General features: G+C 41.2%; 1 protein-coding gene across 1 annotated transcript in view; it reads left to right on the forward strand.

The window, feature by feature from the left end:
* cnga1b (cyclic nucleotide gated channel subunit alpha 1b) overlaps positions 1-9818 on the forward strand; it is a 54021-nt gene extending 44203 nt beyond the window's left edge. Inside the window, exons 5-7 of the mRNA XM_070860692.1 lie at positions 3274-3381; positions 5316-5422; positions 8410-9818. Of these exons, the coding sequence (XP_070716793.1) occupies positions 3274-3381; positions 5316-5422; positions 8410-9818 (1624 nt within the window). The remainder of the gene's footprint in view (positions 1-3273; positions 3382-5315; positions 5423-8409) is intronic.
* Positions 9819-11719: the final 1901 nt, after the last annotated feature.

Consider the following 11719-nt stretch of genomic DNA (forward strand, 5'->3'; position numbering starts at 1 on the left):
TGATGGGATTGAAGGCTGATAAATCCCCGGGGCCTGATAGTCTGCATCCCAGAGTACTTAAGGAAGTGGCCCTGGAAATAGTGGATGCAATGGTGATTATTTTCCAACAATCTATCGACTCTGGATCAGTTCCTATAGACTGGAGGGTAGCTAATGTAACACCACTTTTTAAAAAAGGAGGGAGAGAGAAAACGGGTAATTATAGACCTGTTAGCCTGACATCAGTAGTGGGGAAAATGTTGGAATCAATCATTAAGGATGAAATAGCAGCGCATTTGGAAAGCAGTGACAGGATCGGTCCAAGTCAGCATGAATCTATGAAAGGGAAATCATGCTTGACAAATCTTCTGGAATTTTTTTGAGGATGGAACTAGCAGAGTGGACAAGGGAGAACCAGTGGATGTGGTGTAATTGGACTTTCAAAAGGCTTTTGACAAGGTCCCACACAAGAGATTGGTGTGCAAAATCAAAGCGCATAGTACTGGGGGTAATGTACTGACGTGGATGGTTGGCAGACAGGAAGCAGAGAGTCAGGATAAACAGGTCCTTTTCAGAATGGCAGGCAGTGACTAGTGGAGTGCCGCAGGGCTCAGTCCTGGGACCCCAGCTCTTTACAATATACATTAACGATTTGGATGAAGGAATTGAATGTAATATCTCCAAGTTTGCAGATGACACTAAACTGGGTGGCAGTGTGAGCTGTGAGGGGGACGCTAAGAGGCTGCAGGGTGACTTGGACAGGTTAGGTGAGTGTGCAAATGTATGGCTGATGCAGTATAATGTGGATAAATGTGAGGTTATCCATTTTGGGGGCAAAAACATAAAGGCAGAATATTATCTGAATAGCAGCAGATTAGGAAAAGGGGAGGTGCAACGAGACCTGGGTGTCGTGGTTCATCAGTCATTGAAGGTTGGCATGCAGGTACAGCAGGCAATGAAGTAGGCAAATGGTATGTTGGCCTTCATAGCTAGGGGATTTGAGTATAAGAGCAGGGAGGTCTTACTGCAGTTGTACAGGGCCTTGGTGAGACCTCACCTGGAATATTGTGTTCAGTTTTGGTCACCTAATCTGAGGAAGGACATTCTTGCTATTGAGGGAGTGCAGCGAAGATTCACCAGAATAATTCCAGGGATGGCTGGAATGTCATATGAGGAGAGACTGGATCGACTGGACCTTTATTCACTGGAGGTTAGAAGGATGAGAGGGGATCTCATAGAAATGTATAAGATTCTGACGGGACTGGACAGGTTAGATGCGGAAAGAATGTTCCCGATGTTGGGGAAGTCCAGAGCCAGAGGACATAGTCTTAGGATAAGGGGTAGACCATTTAGGACTGAGATGAGGAGAAACTGCTTCACTCAGAGAGTTGTTAACCTGTGAAATTCCCTGCCGTAGAGAGTTGTTGATGCCAGTTCATTAGATATATTCAAGAGGGAGTTAGATATGGCCCTTATGGCTAAGGGGATCAAGGGGTATGGAGAGAAAGCAGGAAAAGGGTACTGAGGGAATGATCAGCCATGATCTTATTGAATGGTGGTGCAAGCTCAAAGGGCCGAATGACCTACTCCTGCACCTATTTTCTATGTTTCTATGTTTTCTTGATAAGCACCGTCCATTTTGAAAAGGTTCTCAAACTGCAGTGAAACTTTCTCGTAATGTAAAATCATTATCAACATAAAGTGCTTTTTATCTCTTTTCCAATATTCACACTTTGAAACAAAGCCGAGGTTTCACTGTGGCCATTATGAAAATTTGGCTTTCATTGGTTAATTACCTTCCAATAAAACCAATAACTTTTTCACAGCCAATTTAAATCTTCTTTCTTCAAATTAGTTTTTGTATTTTATACAGAGGGCTTGTGTCTCTGTGAATCTGTTAATTAAAAATCATAAGACAATCGCAAACACTTTTTTTCCCCAAATTCATTCAATTTGTTTTCCTTTTTAACAGCTATAGCTTTCAAGGTGGGCATCTTTATCTTTTGATAAAAACAAACTGTCCTTTGTGAATTCAGTGTTTTTCCAGCATTTTCAGTTAAAGACAGACATTCACACCAAATACAGCTTATCCTATGTTTTCTTCAGTAACTTCAAGGTTGCGTCTTTATCTTTTCGTCTTTTCCCTGTTAGCACTTATTCCCGGAGGCCTTTTGGTCCATATTCCAGAGACTACCCTTGGTCTTCATTTTATCCCACTGGCCAGTTTTCCTCAACATCCCGGGCCCCGCCCCCTTTTTAGGTTGTATTCCTTCTTTTTCAGGCACTATACCTATCCCCAACCTTGGTTTTCGTCCTTCCATGGTTCGCTATAACTTTGTTCTACAGATTACCCCCTTCTAGTTCTTTATACAGATTACCTCCTTCCCCATCAATGCTAAGCTACAGGTGGTACAAAATCACACTTACTGCCATTCAGCTGTCACATCATCCAAGTCGGAGGGTCTGCACCCTGCTTGCAGCACCAAATGTGGGGGTAAAAAGGAAGGCTTCTCTTCCTCGGGGTGGATGAAGTGGTATAGATAATCGACACCTTGCCCTTCACCCGTGGTATAATGACCATGGAAGTAAACAAACAAAACCTCAGGTTTACCGGCTTTATTTCGATCAATGTACAGGAAGGTTCAGTCATGGAACCTCCGAAATACAAGAGTTTTCAAGTATAATTTATACAGGTTTTGGAAAGGAGCTACCCTGCTACAAAATCATCGATAGGTCTATTGCTATCAGCAGAGTTACATTGATTTGTCGACTCTTATCAGACTGGCTCTGAGTGGTACATGCAACTGTCCATCTCCCATTATTGTGTTGTTCCATTATTTTGCCCTCTACCCCAATCTGCATGTCGCCTAAAGTAACTGTTCCAAAATACTGGCTTCCTTATCTCTTCCTCAGAGACTTCTAATCAAAAACTGCTGACTTTGGTTGTTTAAGTGTTACTAAGGTTAAGGATTACAGTTTTAATGCCTTATAAGTGTGCTATACCTACATAAGCAAGTGTTACCTACACAGGCAATTTCTTATACCTAATACTGATTAGTTCACTACAATTGTCTGCTACAATTTATCCCTTACAATTGATAACTACAAATGTTGGATTTGCTGAACAGTTTTCACCTGAGAGTGTTGTCACCCAAAATGTATTTTTAGCAAATATGTTCAATGTAGCTTTCTTCTATCAAATTCACATCCTTTTTTAATGGTCATGTTTTTTAAATTTCATATGATGTTTTAATGAAATTGTTTTTACTTCTGTTCTGTACAATTTATGTTCAGGTTGATGGAAATGATTCCCATTCTTAACCCGGCAGGAAACATGTACTACAACTGGCTCCTGATAATTACAATGCCTGTAATGTACAACTGGACACTGATCATAGCTAGGTAGGATGAGACAATAAAACATCTATCAAATAACAGAATATAAATTAAATGTTGTGGTGGCACAGTGGAGCGGTTAATGGTGGGTGTAATTCTCACTTTACTACTCACTTTACTTCCCATCTCAACCACATTGACTTGAGAGGTGACAAGTGCAGGCCAGACATTTCCCATGGGGAAGAAGAGAAAATGGAGCATGAATCATCCCTGGGATGCTCTCAGGCACCTTTTAGTAGCTGGCTCAGGGCATAATTGTCTAAAATGTGGGAATTCGCTGGGATCAGCAATGATTCTCTTGCAGTTATGGGTGTCTATTCTGAGGTTATAGTAACTTTCCACTTCCTCCTTGCAATCGTAGCACAGGCAGAATTATATATCTGTGTACCTGAGCTTCAAACAGATTACTTGAACCTGTGGCTTTTCCTTGATTATATATGTCTTGGCCATAGTTAGTGTATGGCACGTAAAAGTTGAGGAGAAAAAAATGAAGGGAGTTTTACCTTGAATTAAATAATACATTTATAAACAAACAAACAAATATTTATGAAACTATTGCATATGGAAACATGTTCTTATCTTCTTTAATGTTATTTTTAATAATTCCTTTGTAGTAGGTTGCATTATTATTGGGTGATTGTTCAGATCTTGTATATCGAGAAACTTCGATCATATGGTATATGTCTTTGGGGAATTTGTCGATTATACTGAAAGAAGTTTTGTTTATGAGATGAGCTTAATGTGGGACAGACAAGATAAATGGAATAGATACTCTTTTATGAGTGTAACATAGTGTTGGGATGTGAGTTTGTACCTATGATTCACCACATGGTTAGTTACTGATCTCAACCAGAATATTTTTACAACATGCCAAGAAATGGGAGCATACGGCAGGGAATCACCCCAGGTTGTTCCCATGTACCTCACTGCAACTGGTCATTGGTGTATGGCATAGGAATAGGTCAGCAGATCACTTTCTCAGGTGTGGATGATGATGAGAAAACTACCAAAAGTGGAATAAGGGAACATTTTTGAAAAACAATGTGTAGAACGGTAACAACTATATGTTACATATTTTCACGGTTCCTTGCACACAGAAAAAAATCATAGCACTTTGAAGAGCAGACGGAAAAGGAAAACAAAAAAAGGAAATACAGAACTGGGGCTGACAACACAGTCAAAGGAGGCATTTGACAGCAGAGAGGGAGGAGACATTTAGAGAGGGACTTCCAAAGGACCCAGCATAGTGATTGAAAGAGATCCCACTGATAATGGAGGAGAGGGAGGAAGGAATGAGGGTTAAGCCAACGTCTGATCAGTGCAGGGTGTATTCAGGGAAATTTGGCTAGAGGTGATTACTGAGGTTGGCGATTAAAGGCCATAGAGAGTTTTGAAAGTGAGGACAAGGGTCTTAAAATGTCATGGTAACTAGTGGATCTTGGTCACGACAGGTGTGATGGGATTTCAGAGCTTGGTGCAGATGTGGACATAGGCTGCAATGTTTTTTTGGTGCAGGCACAGAGATTCGCTAGCAGAGCATTTGAGAAGTTCGGCCTCAAGGCGATAAAGGCATGGATTGGAAAAGAGCTTTTAGAAATCTCACTGGGTAGAAAAATAAATGTGCCCCTGAGTTACTTTAATGTGCACGTCAGACCAGATAGAAGGAATATGTGAAACATTATGGGAAAGGCTGATAGCCTAGCTCAGGTACACAGATATATAATTCTGCCTGTGCTACGATTGCAAGGAGGAAGTGGAAAGTTACTATAACCTCAGAATGGACACCCATAACTGCAAGAGAATCATTGCTGATCCCTGTGAACAGGATGATGATTTGTTGAAACATCTGAAATACCTTGGTAGAAGATGTGACTAAATGTAATTGAATGAATGCAGATGTATTCTTAGTTTTTGCATTTGTTTTCCCATTCACTATTTAGAGCATGTTTTGAGGAACTTCAAACAGATTACTTGAACCTGTGGCTTTTCCTTGATTATATATCAGATCTTCTTTACATACTGGACATGTATTTCAGGACAAGAACGGGTGAGTGTGCTTTTTATCATTTTGTCCAAGGGGTTTTGGGGTTATTTTCCATCTATGTGGCAGCCAATTTTAAGTTGCTCCACCAGGCTGGAACAAAGCGGGAGCGGCCTGAAAATCAGAGTGCTGAACTCATTGCCCCATTCCCAGTAGTTTCCTGCCCATTGCCATTTCCCCGAGGGCCTCGGCATGCGTAGCCCAGGCACTTTCCTGGTTCAGGCAGAAGCCTCATTCCAATATGCTAATTGGGGTACTTTCACATACATAGGAAACATAGAAACATAGAAAATAGGTGCAGGAGTAGGCCATTCAGCCCTTCGGGCCTGCACCACCATTCAATAAGATCATGGCTGATCATTCTCTCAGTACTCCTTTCCTGCTTTCTCTCCATACCCCTTGATCCCTTTAGCCATAAGGGCCATATCTAACTCCCTCTTGAATATATCCAATGAACTGGCATCAACAACTCTCTGCGGTAGGGAATTCCACAGGTTAACAACTCTCTGAGTGAAGAGGTTTCTCCTCAGCTCAGTCCTAAATGGCCTACCCCTTATCCTAAGACTGTGTCCCCTGGTTCTGGACTTCCCCATCATCGGGAACATTCTTCCCGCATCTAACCTGTCCAGTCCCGTCAGAATCTTATACGTTTCTATGAGATCCCCCTCTCATCCTTCTAAACTCCAGTGAATACAAGCCCAGTCGATCCAGTCTCTCCTCATATGTCAGTCCTGCCATCCCGGGAATCAGTCTGGTGAACCTTCGCTGCACTCCCTCAACAGCAAGAATGTCCTTCCTCAGATTAGGAGACCAAAACTGAACACAATATTCCAGGTGAGGCCTCACCAAGGCCCTGTACAACTGCAGTAAGACCTCTCTGCTCCTATACTAAAATCCCCTAGCTATGAAGGCCAACATACCATTTTCCTTCTTCACCGCCTGCTGTACCTGCATGCCAACTTTCAATGACTGATGAACCATGACACCCAGGTCTCGTTGCACCTCCCCTTTTCCTAATCTGCCGGTATTCAGATAATATTCTGCCTTCGTGTTTTTGCCACCAAAGTGGATAACTTCACATTTATCCACATTATACTGCATCTGCCTTGCATTTGCCCACTCACCTAAACTGTCCAAGTCACCCTGCAGCCTTTTAGCATCCTCCTCATAGCTCACACCGCCACCTAGTTTAGTGTCATCTCAAACTTGGAGATGTTACACTCAATTCCTTCATCTAAATCACTAATGTATATTGTAAAGAGATGGGGTCCCAGCACTGAGCCCTGCGGCACTCCACTAGACTCTGCCTGCCATTCCGAAAAGGACCCATTTATCCTGACTCTCTGCTTCCTCTCTGCCAACCAGTTTTCTATCCACGTCAGTACATTACCTCCAATACCATATGCTTTGATTTTGCACACCAATCTCTTGTGTGGGACCTTGTCAAAAGCCTTTTGAAAGTCCAAATACACCACATCCACTGGTTCTCCCTTGTCCACTCTACTGGTTACATCCTCAAAAAATTCCAGAAGATTTGTCAAGCATGACTTCCCTTTCATAAATCCATGCTGACTTGGACCGATCCTGTCACTGCTTTCCAAATGTGCTGCTATTTCATCTTTAATAATTGATTCCAACATTTTCCCCACTACTGATGTCAGGCTAACAGGTCTATAATTACCCGTTTTCTCTCTCTCTCCTTTTTTAAAAAGTGGTGTTGCATTAGCTACCTCCGGTCCATAGGAACTGATCCAGAGTCGATAGACTGTTGGAAGATGATCACCAATGCATCCACTATTTCTATGGCCACTTCCTTAAGTACTCTGGGATGCAGACTATCAGGCCCTGGGGATATATCGGCCTTCAATCCTATCAATTTCCCTAACACAATTTCCCGCTTTATAAGGATATCCTTCAGTTCCTCCTTCTCACTAGACCCTCGGTCCCCTAATATTTCCGGAAGGTTATTTGTGTCTTCCTTCGTGAAAACAGAACCAAAGTATTTGTTTAACTGGTCCGCCATTTCTTTGTTCCCCATTATAAATTCACCTGAGTCTGACTGCCAGGGGCCTACATTTGTTTTCACTAATCTTTTTCTCTTCACATATCTATAGAAGCTTTTGCATTCAGTTTTTATGTTCCCAGCAAGCTTCCTCTCAAACTCTATTTTCCCCCTCCTAATTAAACCCTTTGTCCTCCTCTGCTGTATTACAAAATTCTCCCAGTCCTTAGGTTTGCTGCTTTTTCTAGCCAATTTATATGCCTCTTCCTTGGATTTAACACTATCCTTAATTTCCCTTGTTAGCCACGGTTGAGCCACCTTCCCCGTTTTATTTTTACTCCAGACAGGGATGTACAATTGTTGAAGTTCATCCATGTGATATTTAAATGTCTGTCAGTGCCTATCCACCGTCAACCCTTTAAGTATCACTTGCCAGTCTATTCTAGCCAATTCACATCTCATACCATCGAAGTTACCTTTCCCCAAGTTCAGGATCCTAGTCTCTGAATTAACTGTGTCACTCTTAAGGGCCCCAACAAAATTTTTAGGTCCCAATTGGCACAGCATGCATCAAGCACGCTCCATCCATTGGTACCCTACGGTGAGCTGCCCAATGAACCCGCAATCCTTAAAGGGACTGCTTAAAAAAAGGTAAGTTTTTGTCTTATTTAACATTTTTGTGGGGCCAGGAGGAGCATGGATGCTTTATTTGTTAAAGGTGAAGTTTTGAAAATATACAGAGTTCCATGCTGAATGAACAGATAGTAATAATGCTAAATTAATTGATTTATGACAAAGCCCTAAAGTGCAAATTGATACCTTAGTTTGCAGCATATTTAGTTGGCACTATTTTAATATATTTTGGTTCAGTTGTGTTTCCCTTATTTTTAGTTGCTCTCCACACTTAGATCCTGTGCAACATTCTATTCTGAAGATTCTTTCAGAAAATATTTTATCATTAATTATTTGGTACTCTCTTTTCCTCCTACAGGTTATCTAGAACAAGGTCTATTGGTCAGTGATATAAAGAAACTCAGAGAAAAATATTTTTCTACACTGCAATTCAAATTAGATATGGTCTCACTCATACCAACTGACATTCTGTACTTCCTAGTTGGATTAGAATATCCAGAAATTAGATTAAATCGTTTGACTAGAATTAGTCGAATGCTTGAGTTCTTTTCAAGAACTGAAACTAGGACAAACTACCCAAATTTGTTCAGGATTTCCAACCTTGTCTTGTACATCGTGATCATTATCCATTGGAATGCTTGTGTGTACTATTCAATTTCCAAAGCTATTGGGTTTGGAGCAGACACATGGGTATATCCAAATATATCTAGTCCAGAATTTGGCCGGCTTGCTAGGAAGTATGTTTACAGTCTCTACTGGTCAACACTGACATTAACCACCATCGGAGAAACCCCTCCTCCAGTTCAGGATTCAGAATACTTCTTTGTGGTGGCCGATTTCCTGGTTGGAGTGTTGATTTTTGCCACCATTGTTGGTAACGTTGGTTCCATGATTTCCAACATGAATGCGGCTCGTGCAGAGTTTCAATCAAGGATTGATGCTATCAAACAGTACATGCACTTCCGAAAAGTGAGCAAAGATTTGGAGAAGAGAGTTATCAAATGGTTTGACTACTTGTGGACAAACAAAAAAGCTGTAGATGAAAGAGAGGTTTTGAAGTATCTTCCAGATAAGCTAAGAGCAGAGATTGCCATCAATGTCCACCTGGATACGTTGAAAAAAGTCCGTATCTTTGCAGATTGTGAAGCTGGTCTGCTGGTTGAATTGGTGTTGAAGCTAAGGCCCCAGGTGTACAGCCCTGAAGATTATATCTGCCGCAAAGGAGACATTGGTAGAGAGATGTACATTATCAAAGAAGGGAAACTTGCTGTTGTTGCTGATGATGGAATTACTCAGTTTGTGGTTCTAAGTGATGGCAGCTACTTTGGTGAAATTAGCATTCTGAATATCAAAGGGAGTAAAGCTGGAAACAGAAGAACTGCAAACATTAAGAGCATAGGTTACTCAGATTTGTTCTGCCTCTCCAAAGATGATCTCATGGAAGCCCTCACTGAGTATCCAGATGCAAAAGCAATGCTGGAGGAAAAGGGAAAACAAATTCTAATGAAGGATGGTCTTCTGGATCTAGATATTGCCCAGCTTGGAGCTGACCCAAAGGACATGGAAGAGAAAATATCCAGACTGGACCTTGCAATTGACCTTTTACAGACTAAATTTGCTCGAATTCTGGCAGAGTACAATGCTGCACAACAGAAGTTAAAAGAAAGAGTGACAAAGATCGAGAACAAAATCAAACAATCAGCGATGCTGTTTGAATATTCAGATGTTGAAGCAACAATTGAAGTTGAAAAAAGTAAAAAAGAATAGAGTAAACAAGCAAATTAATATTACAATTCTAATAATTTTTTACGTAACTGGAAATATTTAAGATACATATCTCAGGAAGACAAAAACATTAACAAACTGTTATAAGGAAGGATATTTTCGAGTGTTGGAGGTAAATTTTATACATAGGGTTCTCCAAATATTGATGAGATGCAGCTGAAAACTGACTGTTGCAAATATTTTTGGAATGTAATTACAAATTATTACTAGCGAGCCTCCGCTGTCGGGGTAGAATGTTTGTTCCAGTACTCGAAATTAAAAACGCAGTGTTAAGTAACAATGTTAAGAATGTTTTTTGCTTAAACCGACTGTATGTGTAAGAATAAAGGAAGAACTTGTAATTACATAGCACCTTATGTCATAAGGATGTCCCAAAGCTCCTTACAAAATAATTTATTATTTTTGAAGAGCAATCACTGTTGTTATGTAGGTATTATGTAAAAAAATATAAGTTACAAATAACTTGTTTCAAAGATATGGATTAGCAAAATCTATATGTTTGTGTAACTAAGGCTGTGCAATTTCTTGGGTTGTGACCCCAGCATTACCGTGAGGTTCACGCCCAATTCCAAATGGAGTTTGCAGAGTCACTGGGGGAGCATCTAATTTACAAAGGACAGACAGGCACAAGTCCCTCTTCAAATGCATCTCTAGTACTTACCAGCCCCATGCCCATGGAAACTCCCACAATTTTATGGCTTTTGGGGGAGCGATGCGCAGACACCCGACCCCCACGCACCTCCCCCCCCCACAACTTAGCAATGTTGCTATTGGACTACTTGCTCAGGAGGAGGAGCAGGAACTGTATGAGATGTCCACCAACAAGAAACACAGCAAGTTAACAAATTATTAGAGTTATTAGAGTTTTTTGAGGATGTAACTAGCAGGGTAGATAATGGAGAACCAGTGGATGTAGTATATTTGGATTTCCAAAAGGCATTTGATAAGGTGCCACATAACAAGTTGCTATGCAAGATAAGGGCTCATGGTGTTGGGGTAATATATTAGCATGGATAGAGGATTGGTTTATGGACAAAAAACAGAGAGTAGAGATAAACGGGACATTTTCCGGAGGGTAGGCTGTAGTGTGTTGCAAGGATCAGTGCTTGGGACTCGGCCATTTACAATCTATATCAATGACTTTGATGAAGAGACTGAGGGCAATGTATCCAAGTTTGCTGATGATACAAAGCTAGGTGTGAGAGTAAACTGCAAGGAGGACACAGAGAGCCTTCAAAGAGATACACGTTAAGTGAGTGGGCAGCAAGGTGGCAGATGGAGTACAATGTGAGGTTAATCACTTTGGGAGGAAGAATAGAAAAAAGACAATTTTAAATGGTGAGAAACTATTCAATGTTGGCAGTCAAAGTGTTTTAGGTTTCCCCGTACAGGAAACACGGAAAGTTAGCACACAGGTACAGCAAGCAATTAGGAAAGAAAATGGCATGTTACGTAGGATTACAGGAACAGGAGTGGGCCATTCAGTCCTTCGAGCCTCTTCCGCCATTCAATTAGATCTTGGCTGATTTATGACCTAACTCCATTTGGCCCATATCCCTTAATTCCTTTGGTGAACAAAAGGACGCAGCTATTTGCACCAGAAAAATGCTCTGATTGTCTCTGATAGGCTGTCCATGATCACATGACCCGATTGCTGATTAGTCCCCTTAGAGGATAAGACACACCCACAATTTTCTCTGAAATGTTCTGAATGACTTTGCAAAGTGTAATTCGAGCCATTCTGACTTCAGACCCCAAACAGGATAAAGCTCCCCCATCCCAGCTAAAGTTCCTGACAACCCCAGCCCAAATTCCTGACTGCCCCAGCCCAATTTCATGCCCTCCTGCAGGCCAACTTCATGCCCCCTTCAGCCCAAGTTCCT

Source organism: Pristiophorus japonicus, chromosome 2 (assembly GCF_044704955.1).
Source record: "Pristiophorus japonicus isolate sPriJap1 chromosome 2, sPriJap1.hap1, whole genome shotgun sequence".
Classification (NCBI taxonomy): domain Eukaryota; kingdom Metazoa; phylum Chordata; class Chondrichthyes; family Pristiophoridae; genus Pristiophorus; species Pristiophorus japonicus.